General features: G+C 45.4%; 1 protein-coding gene across 1 annotated transcript in view; it reads left to right on the top strand.

Moving 5' to 3' along the window:
- Window positions 1-9,426: 9,426 nt before the first annotated feature.
- The window catches only part of mctp1a (multiple C2 domains, transmembrane 1a), a gene marked incomplete at both ends in the record, with an annotated part of 244,232 nt that continues 229,517 nt past the window's right edge, over window positions 9,427-24,141 (top strand). Inside the window, one exon of the mRNA XM_084176157.1 lies at window positions 9,427-9,936. Coding sequence (XP_084032283.1) covers window positions 9,427-9,936 — 510 coding nt within the window. The remainder of the gene's footprint in view (window positions 9,937-24,141) is intronic.

Raw genomic sequence — 24,141 nt, 5'->3', positions numbered from 1 at the left:
TGGTACGGCTGTAACATCGACCCATGTGACATGGGTCCTTTTCATAACAGGTTTCTGTTTTTCTGAAAATAAGATATGACATTTTGTTAAGCACGCACAACAGCTTTCACCTTTAAAGCACAGTTATGTTCTGACAGATAACATTAATTCCATTCCCTGTTAAAGGAAATGGGTCACGGGAGGCTGCTCTTCAATTCAAACACAAGATACAAGTCATGCTATTTTCATAAACCTTATCTCAACCCCTTACTTAACATCCTACTTATTAACCTGTCTGAGATGTCCATTCTCCTCTGTCGCATACCCTTTTATTAAGTGTTATTCATCAAGTAAACTTACAATAGAAAATGCAGGATACTTACAAATCAATGGCTGGTCCACAATATGTTGTGATGTCTGTGTTTGTGCTGGTCACTTGGTTACTGCAGTAAAGCTGAATGGGGTGTGCCAATGTGGACGTGGCAACGTGATAATGAGGGATTGATGCTGTTGAGTTAGTAGCTGAACTCAGCAAGCAAACCAACTTAACTTTCTCTAATGCTTAGTGACTAAAGCATAGTAATTTACCATTAGAGTAATGGAATTTGCAATATTTGTGTAGTGGTCGACAAAATAATAATACCATTTTTTTCAATTGCTAACACACTAAAATGACATGCACAGCACAATTATTTAAACTGACACACAGAGAGCAAAACCTCTTCTCAAGGCTCCAAAAGTCTAAACACATTTTTTGCTTTACACACATTTTGCAATTCAAAATGGCACTTTTTAAATGCACTGAACACGGTTCTCTGCATAAGACACAACAATCTGACATAAAGTCACATGTTTGCCATTTCAAAACACTGCCATTCAAAATGACACTACATGAGCTAATTGGCCAATACATGTGCCACCTGGCCAAACACCTCAATGGTTAATTGTTACCACTTCAATCAGGAAGTAAGCACTATTAAAAGACCACAGGTGAGCACCTTTTGTTTTACATTTGATCATGTCATCAACCATGGGCTGACAATGCGAGAGGCTGGACAGAGAGTGCAGCCCAACTTGAGCTGTTTTACTGTCGCCTGTGTCATCCGGACATTTAGACTGGAGTACAGGTATGTAACCAACATTTCTTTCACACTATGTAGTACACCCCATGTCATAGTGTATCAGTTGGGTGACACCTGTTTACTTCATGAATGGCTGATGTCATACACTAACTGCACAAGTTTCCTGTACAATTTACTCTACTGTGGGGGAAATATCTTTAGGCTGCATTGTCCAAGCCCTATATTTGTGTTTTTTAGTTTTTCTAAAGGACTGAGAGACGCAACCATAGTCCCCTGTAGCTCAGTTGGTAGTGCATGGCGCTTACAACGCCAGGGTTGTGGGTTCGTTTTCCACGGGGGGGCAGTATGAAAATGTATGCACTGACTAACTGTAAGTCGCTCTGGATAAGAGCGTCTGCTAAATGACTAAAATGTAAATGTAACCATGGTGGAGGAAGGGGCCAAATGTTCACCGGGGTACAGGAAGCTGCCATTGTAAACTTGGTTTTGGAAAATAATTAAATCAGATTACGAGAAATTCAAAGCCACATCATCCAAGACAACACCATATTCAACGAGTCAGTCTGTCCATATTGGCTCGCATTCTCAAGCGAAACCAAATCAGAATGAAACAACTTTATAAGGTGCAGTTTGAGAGAAACTCTCAAAGAACCAAAGAGGTCAGACGACCATATGTGGATGTAAGTACAATATTGACTGCAGTGCACTACATGCAACATTGTTTCCCAGTGTACTGGATAACACCATATTGACTGCTTTTGTTCTTTGTTTTCAGGGAGTACTGGAAATGGATTCTCATGCAATCCCACATGAGTTCATCTTTATAGATGAGGCTGGGTTCAACCTAGCAAAGACCAGAAGAAGGGGGAGAAACGTCATTGGCCACAGAGCCATTATAGATGTTCCTGGCCAACGTGGTGGGAACATCACAATGTGCGCTGCCATCTCCAATACGCATGGTGTCCTCCACCGTCATGCCAACCTTGGACCATACAACATAGCCCATATTCTCACATTTCTGGACAGACTCCACAACATTCTCATACCACCAGAGCGTATGAATGATGCAGACCATCTACGTTGTAGTATGGGACAACTTGAGCTTTCATCGTGCAGCCCCAGTCCAAAACCGGTTTTCTGACCATCCACCATTTCTCGTGCAATACCTCCCACCATACTCACCATTTCTGAACCCCATAGAATAGTTATTTTCGGCATGGCGGTGGAAGGTATACGACCGGCAGCCCTTTGTGCGCATGCCTCTTGTGCAGGCTATGAAAGAGGCATGTGATGAGATTGATGTGGGTGCGATTCAGGGATGGATAAGGCACTCAAGGCGCTTCTTCCCTCGATGTCTGGCAAGGGAAGATATTGCCTGTGATGTGGACGAGGCATTGTGGCCAGACCAAGCTCTGCGGCAAGATGCTGCCTAATTATTTTTCTTGCCTCTTTATTTTTTCTCTATATTTTTTCTATATTTTTTGTGCAATTTTCAGTTTACTGTTTTTTGTGAGCATATTTTTGTTCAGTCCAATGTAAATATATCTGCTGTGCATATGTTGCACTGACTTGTTTGGTGAAAAATAAAAAATTAATTGTTTTAACAGCATGTGTGTATCTGTAAATATTTCTGTGCATGTGAACAATCTGAAGAATTTTCTACAATTTGAACTATTTTAGTATTATGGCAAAGCATACTAAAGATGAGAGTGCTTTTCATTATGCCCAACAGTGTGTAGTTGGTTAGACAAAAATCTGGTAATATGAATGAAGTGTGTGCCATGTCGTGCAAATGTTTGATTTTGATAATGCTATATGTCGTTTTGGCTGCAGTGCTTCATTTTGCAGGATATATGAGGTATTTTGCAGTTTGGGTGTGTGGTTTTGTGAATTGTGTTAAGTATTTTGATAAAACCAGCCTAGTTTGCAAAATTGTGTTTTAGCAATTGGGAAAAACTGTAATAATAATCTGCACTTTTCAATTTGGGTTTTTATCGAGACTATAAAATGTATTGGGTTGAACTGGAGTGCTAATTTCACAGCAATTAAATCTGAATATGTATTCAATACGGTCTGTTTGATTAGGTACTATGTCTGCTAGTGCTCAACTCTTGCCATCTCCTTCATTGAAAACTGCTGCTGTAGCAGAGCCTACTTAGCATCTGTAACAAGCCAATTACATATATGCAAACTTGTCCTAAAGTGTCACTTCCAAGACTAAATGCTAATATCTACTCAGGGGAAATAATTGTAATTGCCCCAGCTGAAATGCTAATGACAACGTGATTAAAACAACTCTTATTCAATTAAGGAACATTCTCAGTTGAAGAGAACTTTCTCCTGCAATTGTATTATAGGGAAAGGGATTAGATTAACATATCAACCCAGTTAAACACCTCTGGGCCCTGGCAGAAAGATCTAGTGGAAGGTCTCATTTAAAAGCTTGGTCTGTCATCTCATCCCATTGCCCTCCGATCGATGCTACTCTCATTAATTCTATAGTCTAAGACATTGGGGGAGTTGGGGGGCGGTTGGGGTGCTAAGCTGACATGGAATTGTTTTAAAATGGTCATACTATGGATCATTTAGCTATTTGATATTTAATTTTAGGACCTCTTTAGGTACAAAAAAATAACTAAAATATAGATCTTGTCCTTTACTACTAAAGCCCATAGAAACGCATTGAATAACACATTCATAAATGGCAAAAAAAAATTCTACATAAGAAACAAGGTTTTGAAGTGTCTGTCCTAAATCTAGGAGATATATATATATATATATATATATATAACCTTTTTAATAATTTTTTTACACATATTTAACTCCTTTTTTGAGGTAGGCACAAAACTACCTTCATACTTCCAAGGTACCGGTTACCTTCAGACAAGTCCTGTGACACTTATGGGGGTCGTAGAGCAAAACAGAGAACACCATCGTGTTCGTGAGAGTCTTCCCTTTCCAGTGATCATAATAGTTTGTAGGTCAAACCGTTCGGACGACACAGACGTTTACGTGAGAAGACCGATTTTCGGGATGTCTCATGGTCTGACAAACACGGCTCTAGTTCTTCCACCTTTCACCGCAGATGCGGAAGCACAACATTGGTGGATGCGGTGGATTGAGATGCATCCAATGCAAAAAAACTACATATTTTGATGGGGATTTTTTTGTTATGTAACTTTGATTGACACACCGGTTCGTCAATTGACTCTAGGGGGTCAAATAAAGACTACCACTGTGATTTATCCTCCAAAGAGATCTTAAGAGCTTCTATTAATCCAAGAGATTGCTTAATTGGGCTGTAGCCTACTTTTCTTTCAACATTCCTTGAATTCTTACACCCTTCCAAGTCTAAATGCATTGAAAAAAAGAGTGAAACGTTTTCTTCTCAATTACCCTATAAATATTTGTGGTATAAGGGTGTAGATGCATCTATTCAGTGAAATACGGTAGTCATGTGATTTGGAACTGTGAGTTTATTGGTCTATTTGAATTAATTGTTTGCGTTTTGCTCTGATTGGTTACAGGTGTGACCATGAAGAATGCACTTCCATGGTTTTCCTTAAAGCTGGAATGCTAAATTTGAAACTGCCACGTCTTCCATTTGTGATATTACAGCAACAAAGAAATTACTGCAAACAACAAACATTGATTTTTCCCCTTGGACATCATTGCAAGCGTAATTAGTTCTACCACGTTGTGTGATGCTCTTCACCACTGTTTTCTCAACTAAACTTAAACAATAACAACGGCCATGGGGCGGACAGTGGCACTATGTTACTTATCCTTTTATCTAGAAAATGTCTTGCACAACTTCATACATTTGTTTTTATCACTTTATACATTTATTTTGGGATTTCACCATGTAAATGTATTTTTGCCTGTTAACACAGAGTGAAATAGGAGCTTCTCATTTTATACAAGCGCATTTTCATCCACGTTCACTCTCCTCGCCGCCACTCCTCGAATAACTTTGATCTTTTCCAAAAGGAGGCGAGGAGGAGAGAGGATGCAAGAGTTGAGCAAATCTAATCGAGAAAAGGCCAGGGACAGAGCCGCTGCTGTCTCCAAGTCCCTGCACCATCCATAGTCTGAGAAACAACCTTTACATGTGAGTTGAAGTTGTTTAATAAATTGCAGAGTTTGGATTAAGTACAGTGAGGGAAAAAAGTATTTGATCCCCTGCTGATTTTGTACGTTTGCCCACTGACAAAGAAATGATCAGTCTAAAATTTTAATGGTAGGTTTATTTGAACAGTGAGAGACAGAATAACAACAAAAAAATCCAGAAAAACGCATGTCAAAAATGTTATGAATTGATTTGCATTTTAATGAGGGAAATAAGTATTTGACCCCTCTGCAAAACATGACTTAGTACTTGGTGGAAAAACCCTTGTTGGCAATCACAGAGGTCAGACGTTTCTTATAGTTGGCCACCAGGTTTGCACACATCTCAGGAGGGATTTTGTCCCACTCCTCTTTGCAGATCTTCTCCAAGTCATTAAGGTTTCGAGGCTGACGTTTGGCAACTCGAACCTTCAGCTCCCTCCACAGATTTTCTATGGGATTAAGGTCTGGAGACTGGCTAGGCCACTCCAGGACCTTAATGTGCTTCTTCTTGAGCCACTCCTTTGTTGCCTTGGCCGTGTGGTTTGGGTCATTGTCATGCTAGAATACCCATCCACGACCCATTTCCAATGCCCTGGCTGAGGGAATGAGGTTCTCACCCAAGATTTGACGGTACATGGCCCCGTCCAGCGTCCCTTTGATGCGGTGAAGTTGTCCTGTCCCCTTAGCAGAAAAACACCCCCAAAGCATAATGTTTCCACCTCCATGTGTGACGGTGGGGATGGTGTTCTTGGGGTCATAGGCAGCATTCCTCCTCCTCCAAACACGGCGAGTTGAGTTGATGCCAAAGAGCTCGATTTTGGTCTCATCTGACCACAGCACTTTCACCCAGTTCTCCTCTGAATCATTCAGATGTTCATTGGCAAACTTCAGACGGGCCTGTATATGTGCTTTCTTGCGCAGGGGGACCTTGCGGGCGCTGCAGGATTTCAGTCCTTCACGGCGTAGTGTGTTACCAATTGTTTTCTTGGTGACTATGGTCCCAGCTGCCTTGAGATCATTGACAAGATCCTCCTGTGTAGTTCTGGGCTGATTCCTCACCATTCTCATGATCATTGCAACTCCACGAGGTGAGATCTTGCATGGAGCCCCAGGCCGAGGGAGATTGACAGTTATTTTGTGTTTCTTCCATTTGTGAATAATTGCACCAACTGTTGTCACCTTCTCACCAAGCTGCTTGGCGATGGTCTTGTAGCCCATTCCAGCCTTGTTTAGGTCTACTATCTTGTCCCTGACATCCTTGGAGAGCTCTTTGGTCTTGGCCATGGTGGAGAGTTTGGAATCTGATTGATTGATTGCTTCTGTGGACAGGTGTCTTTTATAAAATTAACAAGCTGAGATTAGGAGCACTCCCTTTAAGAGTGTGCTACTAATCTCAGCTCGTTACCTGTATAAAAGACACCTGGGAGCCAGACATTTTTCTGATTGAGAGGGGGTCAAATACTTATTTCCGATTTTTTTGTTTTTATTCTGTCTCTCACTGTTCAAATAAACCTACCATTAAAATTTTAGACTGATCATTTCTTTGTCAGTGGGCAAACGTACAAAATCAGCAGGGGATCAAATACTTTTTTCCCTCACTGTACGTAGGTCATTTTGAAGTGTGTCAATTGTGATAGGGGCTGAAGGTGATGTGCGTCAGGTCCACTAAATGAACGAGCAGTTCATCAGATCATCGACCTGTGTCTCACCTCATATCCCCAATGTCCTTAGGTGATACTGAATTCCCTCACCAATAAATCTACTTCCTGGTCCTTGGCCTGTCCCTCATTTATTGGCAGTGAAATTGCACCAGATACAATATTCATTCTCGCAATCCACATTTTATTGCCATCATCTAGGTGTAAAAGCAATGTGTGTGTGTGTGTGTGTGTGTGTTAAAGAGAGAGTGTTTAAGAAAGATAAGAGGGAGAAATAATAAGATAGAGAGAGAGAGAGATGGATGGATAGAGAGAGAGAGAGAGATGGATGGATAGAGAGAGAGAGAGATGGATGGATAGAGAGAGAGAGATGGATGGATAGAGAGAGAGATGGATGATATAGAGAGAGATGGATGGAGAGAGAGAGAGGGAGAGAGAGGGAGAGAGAGAGAGAGGGAGAGAGAGAGGGAGAGAGAGAGAGAGAGAGAGAGGGATGGATGGATGGATGGATGGATGGATGGATGGATGGATGGATGGATGGATGGATGGATGGATGGAGAGAGAGAGAGATGGATAGAGAGAGAGAGAGATGGATAGAGAGAGAGAGAGATGGATGGACAGAGAGAGAGAGAGAGATGGATGGACAGAGAGATGGAGAGAGATGGATGGACAGAGAGATGGATGGAGAGAGAGAGAGATGGATAGATGGATGGATGGGGAGAGAGAGAGAGAGAGAGAGAGAGAGAGAGAGAGAGAGAGATGGATGGATGGATGGATGGATGGATGAATGTAGAGAGAGAGAGAGAGAGAGAGAGAGAGAGATGGATAGAGAGAGAGAGAGAGAGAGAGAGAGAGAGAGATGGATGGATTTACTAAATCAAATCAAATCAAATTTTATTTGTCACATGCGCCGAATACAACAGGTGTAGACCTTACAGTGAAATGCTTACTTACAAACCCTTAACCAACAATGCAGTTCAAGAAATACAGTTAAGAAAATGTTTACTAAATAAACTAAAGTAAAAAATACAATAAAAAGTAACACAATAAAATAACAATACCGAGGCTATATACAGGGGGTACCGGTACCGAGTCAATGTGCAGGGGTACAGGTTAGTTGAGGTAATTGAGGTAATATGTACATGTAGGTAGGGGTAAAGTGACTATGCATAGATAGTAAACAGTGAGTAGCAGCAGCGTAAAAACAAAGGGGGGAGGGGGTCAATGTAAATAGTCTGGGTAGCCATTTGATTAATTGTTCAGCAGTCTTATGGCTTGGGGGTAGAAGCTGTTAAGAAGCCTTTTGGACCTAAACTTGGCACTCCGGTACCGCTTGCCGTGCGGTAGCAGAGAGAACAGTCTATGACTAGGGTGGATGGCAATTGTTAGGGCCTTCAGAAGACAAAAAGCAGATGCACCTCTGTCAAACATCTGCTTGCACCAGTGGATATTTATAGTAAACCTGAAGTTAAAAATGCTTAAATAACATTAACAAAACCATTACAAACGGATGGAAACATGAAGAGATTCATAGTTTATTTCCACTGGCTATGCCTATCACACAACCAGAATTACTTACATGTTGTTAAATGAGTTGTAATATAAGTTGTAATGTAAGTTGCTTAAAGCCTACTGACAATTGAACTTAAAAGCATATTGAATCACACTCCACACAATATTGAGGTTTACTGTAAGGTACCTGGCATCGTGGTTGGAGTTTCAGCACAGCTAAAGTTACACAATGCAAGATTAGGGCTATCCTCCAATGAGAGCCAGCAGCTGTTCAATGTGATGATTCTGGAGCTCACCCAAAATGGTCATCTGAGTGCCTTTCTCTCAGACAGCAGAGAGGAAAGGATTATTTCACAATGAAGGTAAGACGTCAAAAGGCCTAATTTATTAGGCTGATATTCATTCCACACACCTCTTGCAAAATGCAAACATCATCTATAGCCTATGTGGAAGTCTCAGAAATCCCAGACCTAGGGCAACATCACTAGTATGTTTTTGGAACATTGTTAATCTGTCTGCCCAGGGAGACGAATCAATGGCATCAATTATGCAGTGCAATCAGGACATGTAGATCATTTACACCCACTGACATGGGTTGACCGGGGGGGGGCGCATTGCAGCTTTTAATGTGTTCAGTCTTCATTACATTCAATTCTCTATCTCTATTGGAAACTGATATTGAAAGTACTAAACACGTGTAAATAGTAACAACCAAAGCATAACAAGTTATTAAAAGCCATATTATGTTTATTTGTTGTCACCTGACTCCAATGAGTGTGATGGTTGTTCTGTCCATGCAGCCTGTGTGAACTTCACATTTATTGCAAGCCCAACGGCTTCGGCTCCATCATTTTACCGTTTGACAGCCACACACCACGTTTGTCATGAAATTCACACTTCAGCTGCACACATTCGGGGAAGACGCGCTCGCGAAGAGCTACACACACACACACACACACCCTTTGTCAATGCGGCTCCTTGGCGCTGGAAATTGATCAGTAGAAGTCCTGCTGTAGCCTATCATCAGCCAACGGTGACATTCACTACGCTGCGCGCTCAGACTGGCAGGTTGCTGTACTGGCACTATGGAGGACAACCCCAAGGATGATAGCGCCGCGAAGGGACAGGAATCGATTTCCTACCAACGAAGGATGTGGAAGAATTTCCAAGACAAAACCAAACCGTTTTTGAGCCCCAAATTGGGCTCTGAGCGTCACAGTCGCGACAGTAAAAAGGAGACTGGGTTATGGACGTTTAAAAGGAAAAAGAAAGAGCTAGACCGTTTATTTTCGTCCTCACAGCCCAATCTCTGCTGCTCTACCCCTGCGCCTTTCCCGGCTGACCAGTCCCTCGGCGGTACAGCGCCTGGGACCAGCAGCACCGGGCAACCTCAGCAACAGCTGCTGGGGGACGATGGAGCGTCGGCGAGCAAGCCAGAGCTAACGGGACATGGGAGCCCGAATCTCATCGTCTCCCATTTAATCCTGTCCCATCAGAAGAGCTCCTCTCTCGGCTCTGCATGCTTTGAGAAGCTGGTAGTAGAATCTTCGGTCCTTGGAGAGGAGGAACAGTTGTGCAAAAACGCCAGTGATTCTGTGAGTAGGCTAACCTGAATGTAAACAACGTGCCACACATCTCCAAAAGCGCCCTTTAGGATATTTGTGAATAAATATGAATGTAATTTTTTTAGAAAATGTTAAAGGCAGTTAAAGTGTTAGTTTATGGAAAATCACCATTGTTATTGTGCAATTTGAGCTCAATAAGCTGCAGAAACACAATGGTTATTGTAGGCTAACAGCAGTGGAGGCTCCTCAGAGGAGGAAGGGGAGGACCATCCTACTCAGTTAATTTCATAACTTCTTTAATGTTTCACAATTTTTTATAATTTTTTGATAAAACTATACTAAATATATTTAATCAAATAACTGATCAAAACGCACTTTTGCAATGAAGGGCTACAGTAGCCTCAACAGCACTCTCTGGGGTGACACCACAGTGTAGCTGGAGGACAGCTATTTTCTGTCCTCCTCTGGGAACACTGACTTCAATACAAAATCTAAGAGGTTCATGGTTCTCACCCCCTTCCATAGTTTTACACAGTAAATATGATGACTTCTGGAGGACGTCCTCCAACCTATCAGAGCTTTTGCAGCATGAACTGACATGTTGTCCACCCAATCAAAGGATCAGAGAATTAATCTAGTACTGAAAGCATAAGCTAAAGCTAGCTAGTACAGCAGTGCATGAACTCTGGTTAGTTGTTGACTCCAAGAGAGAGATCTAGCTATATTTCATTGTATTTTTTTCTTTACTTTCACTTACTTAGCTAGCTAATGCAGCTAGCTAATTTAGCCTACTCAAACACCCGGCTCAAACAGAGAGGAATGCTATTTACGTTAGCTAGCTGGCTAGCCAATACTGGAACTCTTCCAAGTCAAGGTAAGCTTTCGGTTTCATTAATTTATTGCCACTGGGGCCTGCCGTTGTAACTGCTAAACTGCTTGCTGTACACTGTACTGCGTGATTGTAGCAGGTTTACTAACACATTAGTTCTAGTAGATATGTTGACTATGACGTTAGCTAATATGGTGACATTGACAACAATGTAGGCTGTGGTGAAAGGCAGACAGCTGTCTGTGACCAGGCAGAAAAACCTTTCCAAGCCACACCATCATACCATAACCGCTGTGGCTTGGAAAGGTTTTTCTGCCTGGTCACAGACCGCTGTTGTGTTGTGCACTGAAGTCCACAAGCGAAGAGAAAAGGTGAGAGGAGGAGAGCGCGTAGATGCAAGTAGGAATTATACAACAAGCAAGTGATCATGCTGTTCTATGCTATGAAGGTGAACTGTATGTGTGTATGGTGATCAGCGGTGTATTCATTCTGCCGATTCTGTAGATTTTGTTTTTCTTAAACAGAAGCAAACAGAACGAAACAGGGATAAATCTACCTGAATTTGTCCAATAGAAACTCATGTTTGCAACTGTTGGACTAATGATTGTGCAAGTTGGTATTAAATGCGTCACTGCCTTTCACCATGATTACTCCAATTTGTCTTTCAACCTGTGCACCTATGTTATAAACTTTCATTCGTAGGCTAGGTTGTAGCAACCTCATGATGGGGATAGGGGAAATTCGAGTATCATCTAGTAGCCTAAACCTATCAATGTTACATTGAGCTGGGTGAATGGAATATGATTGACAGTCATCCAATATGCTGTAATAGAAATAAGGATATGCTCATGAAAAAAATTGTCTTCCCTCATCTTAAACAGCACCGAGCGCAACTGGCTAATTTCAAACTATACAGTTGCATGCCATGGTGAAACAACTGAAGCCATTCACTTTCAATGGAAGGAAAGCTAGAGATGCCAATAGTGTGCAACTGCAGCCCGCAATTCGGGGCATTCCTGCATCTGCAGGAACGCCCCCCCTCGAGCATCCCATTGGTTCCTTCATAAATCCCCCCCTCGAGCACTTAATTGGTTCCTGCATGAACACCCTTGCTACACCGGTAGGCAGGCAGGAGGGGGAAAACGGTGGCAGACAGGCAGGAGCGAAGGACACTGTCTACCGGTCGCCCCCGCCTCCCACTAGCACAGCAGACTGGAGGTTGGGGCGACACCATGTGCTAGCTAGCTTGATAGTTAAGTTAACAACACTGTGTGCTAGCACACGGTGTCTCCCCCGCTTTCTGCCTGCTGTGTAATGGAGAAAACCGTGCCCGACAGGCGGAGACGAAGGACACTGTCTACCGGTCGTCCCCGCCTCCCACTAGCACAGCAGACGGGAGGCTAGAGCGACACCATGTACTAGCTAGCTTGATAGTTAGTTAGCACACAGTGTTGACCCCGCCTCCCGGCTGTTGTGTACCAGAGTCCTCTTTAGGACTAGCTGGCTAAGCTAGCACACAGTGTCCTAAGCTCCCGCCTGCCGAACACATGCTCTCGCCGTCGTTAACGGCAGGCATTTAGTCTACCTTAGACCACTGCGCCTGTCCTTACCGGCCATTTACGGCAGAGATCCTTTGAACGCATTGGGGGTGATGAACTAACGTCCCGAGTGGCGGAGTGGTCTAAGGCACTGCATCGCAGTGCTAGCTGTGCCACTAGAGATCCTGGTTCGAATCCAGGCTCTGTTGTAGCCGGCCGCGACCGGGAGACCCATGGGGTGGCGCACAATTGGCCCAGCGTCGTCCAGGGTAGGGGAGGGAATGGCCGGCAGGGATGTAGCACAGTTGGTAGAGCATGGCGTTTGCAACGCCAGGGTTGTGGGTTCGATTCCCACGGGGGGCCAGTATGAAAAATATAAATAATGTATGCACTCACTAACTGTAAGTCGCTCTGGATAAGAGCATCTGCTAAATGACTAAAATGTAAAAAAATAATTTTACGGAACTGCGGAAAACAGTGCCCGCTAGCTTCGGCCTCATGTCGGTGCTAGCAAGCAGGCTAGGTAGTGCTAGGTATCAACAGCCAATCCAGTAGGGGCTGGAAACTATAGTGAGCTTTGATTGGTCAATTGCAACGTGATATTGTTGAGTATGCGACAAAAGTTCAGCTTTCCCCAACTTAAGTCCCGCTCTGTTTAAGCTCCCTCGGCAATGCTTGCATTGCCCAATGGTCCCCGCCCACTTCACTTCCCTTCATTGAAAATGAATGGGCTCCGTTGTTTCATCGCCCCCAATGCGTTCAAAGGATCTCTGCCGTAAACGGCCGGTAAGGACAGGTAGACTAAATGCAAGTTTCAGTGACGTGATGCACAACCAGTCAGGTAACTTGCTTTGATGTCTGCGCCATCATGGTAGGCGTATTGTCGACTCTCAATTTTGTGGCTGTGAAAGTTAGGCTACTTGTGGCTGATCATGATTTGCCTTTAATTCCCATCTTATTACTACACTTCACAAAATCTAAATTACTGTTGCCCCATGCATTGTTTTGTGCATGGGGCAACAAAGCTAATCTTGGGAGGGTCCTATGCCTACATTTTATAGGAACTTTTAGAACCCTGCTGTAGACAAGGTCCATTCAGCCTAGAGTAGGCCTACTTAAATTAAGTCTGTTGACTCCCACCTCTCCCCAGTGTTTCTGGCTTTAGCCTCTACAGAACAGTATACTTGTTGTATATAACTCCGTCTGACATCCAGTTGCTTGTGTAAGCGATTTGGCACACATACTAACTGAAGTGCACTTTTCCCCTGTGCCAAGGACCTCTTATCCATTTAATCTTTGAGACACACTGCATTCAGGTGACAGGGTGAACGGGTACTTCAAGAAAAAGCATCTGAACTTTTACATTTTAGTCATTTAGCAGACACTCTTATCCAGAGCGACTTACAGCCCTTCTACACTATAGCCATCAACCATCAGCCATTGAGGAAATGCTTCCTTTGAAGCTTAAAAGTTGCAAAGGAAATGGGGAGGGAGGGGGGGGTTTGCCTGGCCACTGTGCCCAGGTTAATGAGGCCACATTGTTGACAAAAAAGGCCTCCAAAAAAGTAAATGATACCATACAGCCGAATAATAAATTGATAATTGCTTTCCATAAATATACATATATTTAATATGAATATAATCCACGTTTTTCTTGTAATCGTAGAAACAAGTGTCATTAACCACACACGGACTAGTTCAAAATAATGGACTGTTCCACCCTGACAGAGTACCCTTACATTGTTTCACGCGATATGATTGCAAACGTGACTTTCATTGAAATTAAGGTGCAACAATGAGGTGCTTTCAGAATGGGGCAAAGAAAAGAAAAAGAATGAAAGAAGATTTAATTTAAACAGAAAAATTACCTAAGTTAACGCATGTCTTTAATAGAAAGACAGGTGCTGCTGATAATACTGCCATCGTCGTCGAGGCAGAGGACATATGTGTAGTCCATGTATGCTGAGATGGCACTTCAGTGGAAGGCAGCCATTTTAGGGGCTCATGAGCAATTCAGCAATTTTGTGTTTTTTACGCTGATCATAACTTTTTTTGTACATAGTGCGTCATCTTCTATGCTCGGACAGGGCACGTATGCTCAGACACGCCTACCCATGACGTATTTCTCCCTCTTTTCCCTCGGCGATTTAAACCCCCCTGGCGAAAAAAGTAGGTATCATACTTTGTAACATATTCAAGAGTACAAATACAACATTTCACGGCTCTACGTGCATATTTAGTGATATAAAGACGGCCTCACTTCTACATGTGACCAAATGTACAGTTTAAGCTCTTAAATGATTAACTAGCGACGACCGGCTCCTGCCACCTCCTCACTCATCACCTTGAAAATCTCTCTCCATTTAGGTCATGAAGGCTAGCATTTGTTTATTTAGTTGCCATGACACCCATACCTACGAAAGCCAACGAGGATCAAATGAAGAAATTAGGTTTGCTGCTGGTAGACGAAGATCCTTAGCGAAATTAGAAAATGTGTTTCTCAGCTGGTGAAATTTGGAATCATGCAGTGTCGTGACGTGACTTACTTTAATGTATGACTGTTATTTATCGAATCACCTAACAATGTTTAATTGTCACTCGATTAAATTAATCATGTAACAATTAACTGTCTCAGCACCACGGAAGAAGTTGTTTAACGAGTTTAAACTCTTAGAAGATATGTTATATACAGTGGGGAGAACAAGTATTTGATACACTGCCGATTTTGCAGGTTTTCCTACTTACAAAGCATGTAGAGGTCTGTAATTATTATCATAGATACATTTCAACTGTGAGAGACTGAATCTAAAACAAAAATCCAGAAAATCACATTGTATGATTTTTAAGTAATTCATTTGCATTTTATTGCATGACATAAGTATTTGATCACCTACCAACCAGTAAGAATTCTGGCTCACAGACCTGTTAGTTTTTCTTTAAGAAGCCCTCCTGTTCTCCACTCATTACCTGTATTAACTGCACCTGTTTGAACTTGTTACCTGTATAAAAGACACCTGTCCACACACTCAATCAAACAGACTCCAACCTCTCCACAATGGCCAAGACCAGAGAGCTGTGTAAGGACATCAGAGATAAAATTGTAGACATGCACAGGGAAGGGAAGGCTGGGATGGGCTACAGGACAATAGGCAAGCAGCTTGGTGAGAAGGCAACAACTGTTTGCGCAATTATTAGAAAATGGAAGAAGTTCAAGATGACGGTCAATCACCCTCGGTCTGGGGCTCCATGCAATATCTCATCTCGTGGGGCATCAATGATCATGAGGAAGGTGAGGGATCTCACCAAGCTGCTTGCCTATTGTCCTGTAGCCCATCCCAGCCTTGTGCATGTCTACAATTTTATCTCTGATGTCCTTACACAGCTCTCTGGTCTTGGCCATTGTGGAGAGGTTGGAGTCTGTTTGATTGAGTGTGTGGACAGGTGTCTTTTATACAGGAAACAAGTTCAAACAGGTGCAGTTAATACAGGTAATGAGTGGAGAACAGGAGGGCTTCTTAAAGAAAAACTAACAGGTCTGTGAGAGCCGGAATTCTTACTGGTTGGAAGGTGATCAAATACTTATGTCATGCAATAAAATGCAAATTAGTTACTTAATAATCATACAATGTGATTTTCTGGATTTTTGTTTTAGATGCTGTCTCTCACAGTTGAAGTGTACCTATGATAATAATTACAGACCTCTACATGCTTTGTAAGTAGGAAAACCTGCAAAATCGGCAGTGTATCAAATACTTGTTCTCCCCACTGTATATATCGATAACAGTCACTTAAATAATTACCTCTTTTCAGGCTCATTCTGAACGTCGCATAATCCTTGAACCTGCAAGAACCCTAACCTTATTGATGAATCAGCAATACACAAATTGACTTAATCATTTATTTACTAACTAACTAAATAATAACACAATACAAACACACATAGGTTATTGATTCCTAACGTAATACAATGAAAACAGGTCCCTAGTGGACTAACAATAGCATGAACGCTTGGGTAGAAGGAGGGACAGAGTGGAAGGGAGAGAGAGATTCAAACTATTGTGGTTACTTTGGAGACTATGCTCACTGTAATCATAATACTTATGCACCCTAATAACGCTCATTCGGATTAGAAATGCAACATGTATTTATGTGTAGCTGGCCTCGATAGTTGAATTGATGATGACTGTGGTTTGCCCACCAGAGATCCCAATGTCATTGGAAGAGTTTCTAGTCATAGTGCTGGTTAGAATGAATACTTCAGATGTACCAGCGGTTGTCTGAGAGGGATTGTCCTTCCCACTTTGTGTCTTTAGTGAAAGTTCTCTAGGCGACTATACATTTACATTACATTTTAGTCATTTAGCAGACGCTCTTATCCAGAGCGACTTACAGGAGCAATTAGGGTTAAGTGCCTTGCTCAAGGGCACATTTACGTCATTTAGCAGACGCTCTTATCCAGAGCGACTCACAAATTGGTGCATTCACCCTATAGCCAGTGGGATAACCACTTTACAATTTTTTTTTTTGGGGGGGGGGGGGGGGGTAGAAGGATTACTTTATCCTATCCCAGGTATTCCTTAAAGAGGTGGGGTTTCAAATGTCTCCGGAAGGTGGTGAGTGACTCCGCTGTCCTGGCGTCGTGAGGGAGCTTGTTCCACCATTGGGGTGCCAGAGCAGCGAACAGTTTTGACTGGGCTGAGCGGGAACTATGCTTCCGCAGAGGAAGGGGAGCCAGCAGGCCAGAGGTGGATGAACGCAATGCCCTCGTTTGGGTGTAGGGACTGATCAGAGCCCGAAGGTACAGAGGTGCCGTTCCCCTCACTGCTCCATAGGCAAGCACCATGGTCTTGTAACGGATGCGAGCTTCAACTGGAAGCCAGTGGAGTGTGCGGAGGAGGGGGGTGACGTGAGAGAACTTGGGAAGGTTGAACACCAGACGGGCTGCGGCATTCTGGATGAGTTGTAGGGGTTTAATGGCACAGGCAGGGAGGCCAGCCAACAGCGAGTTGCAGTAATCCAGACGGGAGATGACAAGTGCCTGGATTAGGACCTGTGCCGCTTCCTGTGTAAGGCAGGGTCGTACTCTCCGAATGTTGTAGAGCATGAACCTGCAGGAGCGGGTCACCGCCTTGATGTTGGCGGAGAACGACAGGGTGTTGTCCAGGGTCACGCCAAGGCTCTTCGCACTCTGGGAGGAGGACACAACGGAGTTGTCAACCGTGATGGCGAGATCATGGAACGGGCAGTCCTTCCCCGGGAGGAAGAGCAGTTCCGTCTTGCCAGGGTTCAGCTTGAGGTGGTGATCCGTCATCCATACTGATATGTCTGCCAGACATGCAGAGATGCGATTCGCCACCTGGTTATCAGAAGGGGGAAAGGAGAAGATTAGTTGTGTATCGTCAGCGTAGCAATGATAGGAGAGGCCATGTGAGGATATGACAGAGCCAAGTGACTTGGTGTATAGGGAGAAAAGGAGAGGGCCTAGAACTGAGCCCTGGGGGACACCAGTGGTGAGAGCACGTGGTGCGGAGACAGCTTCTCGCCACGCCACTTGGTAGGAGCGACCGGTCAGGTAGGACGCAATCCAGGAGTGAGCCGCGCCGGAGATGCCCAGCTCGGAGAGGGTGGAGAGGAGGATCTGATGGTTCACAGTATCAAAGGCAGCAGACAGGTCTAGAAGGACAAGAGCAGAGGAGAGAGAGTTAGCTTTAGCAGTGCGGAGAGCCTCCGTGACACAGAGAAGAGCAGTCTCAGTTGAATGACCAGTCCTGAAACCTGACTGGTTTGGATCAAGAAGGTCATTCTGAGAGAGATAGCAAGAGAGTTGGCTAAAGACGGCACGCTCAATAGTTTTGGAAAGAAAAGAAAGAAGGGATACTGGTCTGTAGTTGTTGACATCAGTGGGATTGAGTGTTGGTTTTTTGAGAAGGGGAGCAACTCTCGCTCTCTTGAAGACGGAAGGGACATGGCCAGCGGTCAAGGATGAGTTGATCAGCGAGGTGAGGTAGGGGAGAAGGTCACCGGAGATGGTCTGGAGAAGAGAGGAGGGGATGGGGTCAAGCGGGCAGGTTGTTGGGCGGCCTGCAGTCACAAGTCGCAGGATTTTATCTGGAGAGAGAGGGGAGAAAGAAGTCAAAGCATAGGGTAGGGCAGTGTGAGTAGGACCAGCAGTGTCATTAGACTTAACAAACGAGGATCGGATGTCGTCAACCTTCTTTTCAAAGTGGTTGACGAAGTCATCCACAGAGAGAGAGGAGGGGGGGGGGGGGGGGGGGGGGGGGAGGATTCAGGAGGGAGGAAAATGTGGCAAAGAGCTTCCTAGGGTTAGAGGCAGATGCTTGGAATTTAGAGTGGTAGAAAGTGGCCTTAGCAGCAGAAACAGATGAAGAAAATGTAGAGAGGAGGGAGTGAAAAGATGCCAGGTCGGCAGGGAGTTTAGTTTTCTTCCATTTCCGCTCCGCTGCCCGGAGCTCTGTTCTGTGAGCTCGCAATGAGTCATCAAGCCACGGAGCTGGAGGGGAGGACCGAGCCGGCCGGGAGGATAGGGGACACAGAGAGTCAAAGGATGCAGAAAGGGAGGAGAGGAGGGTTGAGGAGGCAGAATCAGGAGATTGGAGGGAGAAGGATTGAGCAGAGGGAAGAGATGATAGGATGGAAGAGGAGAGAGTAGTGGGAGAGAGAGAGCGAAGGTTGCGGCGGCGCATTACCATCTGTGTAGGGGCAGAGTGAGTAGTGTTGGAGGAGAGCGAGAGAGAAAAGGAAACAAAGTAGTGGTCGGAGACATGGAGGGGAGTTGCAGTGAGATTAGTAGAAGAGCAGCATCTAGTAAAGATGAGGTCAAGCGTATTGCCTGCCTTGTGAGTAGGGGGGGACGGTGAGAGGGTGAGGTCAAAAGAGGAGAGGAGTGGAAAGAAGGAGGCAGAGAGAAATGAGTCAAATGTGGACATAGGGAGGTTGAAATCCCCCAAAACTGTGAGGGGTGAGCCATCCTCAGGAAAGGAACTTATCAAGGCGTCAAGCTCATTGATGAACTCTCCAAGGGAACCTGGAGGGCGATAGATGACAAGGATATTAAGCTTAAATGGGCTAGTGACTGTGACAGCATGGAATTCAAATGAGGAGATAGACAGGTGGGTTAGGGGATAAATTGAGAATGTCCACTTGGGAGAGATGAGGATTCCTGTGCCACCACCCCTCTGACCAGATGCTCTCGGGGTATGCGAGAACACATGGTCAGACGAGGAGAGAGCAGTAGGAGTAGCAGTGTTTTCAGTGGTAATCCATGTTTCCGTCAGCGCCAGGAAGTCGAGGGACTGGAGGTTAGCATAGGCGGGGATGAAGTCAGCTTTGTTGGCAGCAGAACGGCAGTTCCAGAGGCTGCCTGAGACCTGGAACTCCAGGTGTGGGGTGCGTGCAGGGACCACCAGGTTAGAGAGGCAGCAGCCACGCGGTGTGAGGCGTTTGTGTAGCCTGTGCAGAGAGGAGAGAACAGGGATAGGCAGAGGCATAGTTGACAGGCTGTAGCAAATGGCTACAATAATGCAGAGGAGATCGGAATGAAATGAACTAAACATCTGGGAAGGGAGAGAGCAGGGCCTCCCTCACCAAAACTTCCACCTCAGAAACTATAATTGTTTCACTGAACCACCCGAACAAAAACTCTCCCAACTTCCACCTTTAGAAATCAGAATTGTTGTGAACCACAGCGGTCCAATGTTTAAAGGAATAGACTCAACCCACTTTATTCAGCTAGCTAACTATGACACCATAGCTAACTAGCATGCTAGCATCCAATACTATACATGCCAGCTGCAGACTGAGATGATAAGGTCTAGTGCATTGTCTTCTTCTTCACCTCGTGTAGAGGTTGAGAGTTTCAGACGTGTGGACTAACGTCTTATGTTTTCTGGGATTGCTGGTCTGGTAGAAATTCAACCATTTGCAACGTTTAGCTCACGCTTCACATCTGCTGGTCTAAAGGTTGATTTGTTTTTCAAGGCTTTTTATGCACTCGGGGTAAAAGGGGAGTTCCATCACGTTTACACAATCTCTGATGTCACTCGGGTGTGGCTAGTTACTGTGTTTATATGAAAAACTATTATCTCATTAGAAGACTAAAATCACATTCCTATCTTCACCAAAATACTCTCATACTTAATCATATATTTTATGCAACATTTAGATGTAAACTTGATAGATAGAATATGTACACTTTCCGAGTTACAGTTATTACTTCATACCATCCTTAATGACATCACAAAATAATAAACAATATGACATGATTATTCTTTAGATCCCCACTGACCATTTCCCACAATCTTTTAAGTAGGAATATTGTTTCATTATCCACTTTTGGATGTTGGAGTCTTGGCGGGAAGACTTCCTTTGTCTTACAGGGAAATTCTTTCTTCCCATACTAGAGACCAAAAGGAGTCCTTTTCTGCAAACTATTTATGACCGGCTGTTAAGTCATAAAACTGGCCTCCAGGAAAGGGGGTGTTCAAACCTTTGCCTAGCAGGAATGCTTGATCCTCAACCCATGAGGGCAAGTCATGACAGCAGACATTGCGATGCGATTCAAGATCAATAAATGGATTCAAGATCAATAAATGTTGTTGACAAATTAAACCAATACAAATGAAATGCATTACTTTGATTGATGCATAACAAATTATTTCCATTTGATTTGATTTATTTCGTCTTGTTTAAATGCCATTCATGGTGCAGTAGACACGTTTTACCTTTAAAAATGTAGATGGCAGTATTGACCTGATATGAGCAGCTGACACCCTCAGCATGTCAGTGCCATTCGCACGAAAACAGAAAGAAAACTAGAGAGCGCTGCAAGTGTCCGAGGTTAGATAACGTTTGCATTTGTGTCCAGCAGCCGACTGTCACACCCTGGCTCTGGGACTCATTATGTGGAGCCAGGGTGTGTTCATTCTATGTGTTTATTTCTATGTTGGTAGTTCTGTTGTGTTTATTTCTAGGTTGGTCTGAGTGACTCCCAATCAGAGGCAACGAGTGTCAGCTGTTTGCTGGTTGTCTCTGATTGGGAGCCATATTTAACTGTCTGTGTTTCACTTTGGGTTTGTGGGTTTTTGTTCCGTGTTCGGTCAGTGTCACCGTGGACTTCACGAGTCGTGTTTTGTTTGTATTTAGAAACTTTAACTAATTAAAGTCATGTTTGTTTCTCACGCTGCGCCTTGGTCTACTCACTCATACGACGATCGTGACAGAAAAACCCACCATACCAAGACCAAGCAGCGTGTCCAGGAGCAGGCAGCCTGGACGTGGGAGCAGATCTTGGACGGGCAGGGGTCCTGGACCTGGGAGGAAATCCTGGCCGGGATGGATCGCCGGCCATGGAGTGAGACGGTGGAGGCGCGCCGTAGAGAGGAGCTACGGCGTGATCAGGGTCGTCGTCGGACGGTCGTGAGGCAACCCCAGAAAATTTTTAGGGGGGGGCACACGGCATGGACGACGGGGCTGACGGAGGAGAAAAGGGGGCGGATCCAGAAGGCCACCAGGCCAGGGGTACACCGCCCTGTACGTCCTGTGCGGATGCCTCACACAGAGTGTGTGAGGGTAGGCATTCAACCAGGACGGGTGGTGGCCGCTATTCACTCCAGGCCTCCTATCCGTCTCCACAGCCCGGTTCGGCCTGTCCCTGCTCCACGCACCAAGCCTACGGTGTGCGTCGCCAGCCCAGTCCGGCCTGTCCCTGCTCCACGCACCAAGCCTACGGTGTGCGTCGCCAGCCCTGCCCGGCCTGTTCCTGCTCCACGCACCAAGCCTACGGTGTGCGTCGCCAGCCCAGTCCGGCCTGTTCCTGCTCCACGCACCAAGCCTACGGGGTGCGTCACCAGCCCAGTCCGGCCTGTCCCTGCTCCACGCACCAAGCCTACGGTGTGCGTCGACAGCCCAGCCCGGCCTGTCCCTGCTCCACGCACCAAGCCTACGGTGTGCGTCGACAGCCCAGCCCGGCCTGTCCCTGCTCCACGCACCAAGCCTACGGGGTGCGTCGACAGCCCAGCCCGGCCTGTCCCTGCTCCACGCACTAAACCTACGGTGCGCGTCGCCAGCCCAGTCCGGCCTGTTCCTGCCACCCGCACCAAGTCTACGGTGCGCGTCGCCAGCCCGACCCGGCCTGTTCCTGCCACCCGCACCAAGCCTACGGTGTGCGTCGACAGCCCAGCCCGGCCTGTCCCTGCTCCACGCACCAAGCCTACTGTGTGCGTCGACAGCCCAGCCCGGCCTGTCCCTGCTCCACGCACTAAACCTACGGTGCGCGTCGCCAGCCCGGTCCGGCCTGTTCCTGCCACTCGCACCAAACCTACGGTGCGCGTCGCCAGCCCGACCCGGCCTGTTCCTGCCACTCGCACCAAACCTACGGTGCGCGTCGCCAGCCCGGTCCGGCCTGTTCCTGCCACTCGCACTAAGCCAGGGGTGCGAGAAGTCAGCCTGGTAAGGCCCGTTCCTCCTCCACGCACCAAGCCAGGGGTGCGAGTCGACAGACTGGACCAGGGGCACTATGGGGGGTGTATTGGAGGGTGGTGGTCAAGGCCGGAGCCAGAACCGCCGCCGAGGAGGTATGCCCGCCCAGCCCTCCCCTGTTTTGTTTAGTTGAGGCGCGGTCGCAGTCCGCGCCTTTAGGGGGGGGTACTGTCACACCCTGGCTCTGGGACTCATTATGTGGAGCCAGGGTGTGTTCATTCTATGTGTTTATTTCTATGTTGGTAGTTCTGTTGTGTTTATTTCTAGGTTGGTCTGAGTGACTCCCAATCAGAGGCAACGAGTGTCAGCTGTTTGCTGGTTGTCTCTGATTGGGAGCCATATTTAACTGTCTGTGTTTCACTTTGGGTTTGTGGGTTTTTGTTCCGTGTTCGGTCAGTGTCACCGTGGACTTCACGAGTCGTGTTTTGTTTGTATTTAGAAACTTTAACTAATTAAAGTCATGTTTGTTTCTCACGCTGCGCCTTGGTCTACTCACTCATACGACGATCGTGACACCGACCAGGCGTCAAATATGTTAAGTAAGAAAATACCACAACAGAGAAAATTGTCACTTGACACAGTGTTATAGGACACCTTCAGCTAAACAATCAGGTTGGTATGCAGTGGGCAGTGAAGAGCATATTTTTTTTTACTTCAATGAGTCGGCAGCTCTGGACGTTCTGCTTACTCCGGACCAGGCCCTAATCCCTGGGACTCGAAATAGGAAGCAGTGGCAAAAGAGAAGCATGCGAGGCGGCATCCTGACGAGACCACGTCGGCAAACAAATAGACCGGCATTGCCCTATGTTCTATTGGCGAAGTGCTGTCACTGGAGAACAAAACGGATGAGCTCCGTTTGGGACTATCCTGTCAAAGGGACCTGAAAAATGGTTATATCCTATGTTTCTCAGAGTCGTGGCTGAACAAGGACATGGATAATATAAATCTCGCTGGTCAAGACCGACATGCATTGTCAAGACCGAACGGCAGACTCGGGTAAGACGAAGGGAGGAGGGGTGTGTCTCTTTGTTAACAACAGCTATTGCGCAATCTCTAATGAAGTCTCAAGTTTTTGCTCGCCTGAATGCACATGAATGAGGTGGCGTTTCTCATGGCTCATCCCATGCATGATTTTAATGCAGGGAAGCTGAAATCCGTTATACCTCATTTTTACCAGAATGTCACCTGCGCTACTAGAGGCGACAAAACTCTAGATCACCTTTACTCCACACACAGAAACGCATACAAGGCCCTCCCTCGCCCTCCCTTTGGCAAATCAGACCATAACTCTGTCCTCTTGCTTCCTGCTTACAAGCAAGAACTCAAACAGGAAGTACCAGTGACAAGCTCAATACGTAAGTGGTCCGATGA

This window comes from Coregonus lavaretus (assembly GCF_964263955.1).
Source record: "Coregonus lavaretus genome assembly, chromosome: 14".
Lineage (NCBI taxonomy): Eukaryota > Metazoa > Chordata > Actinopteri > Salmoniformes > Salmonidae > Coregonus > Coregonus lavaretus.
The sequence above is the reverse complement of the archived record's forward strand: the minus strand, read 5'-3'. Positions and strand labels throughout refer to the sequence as shown.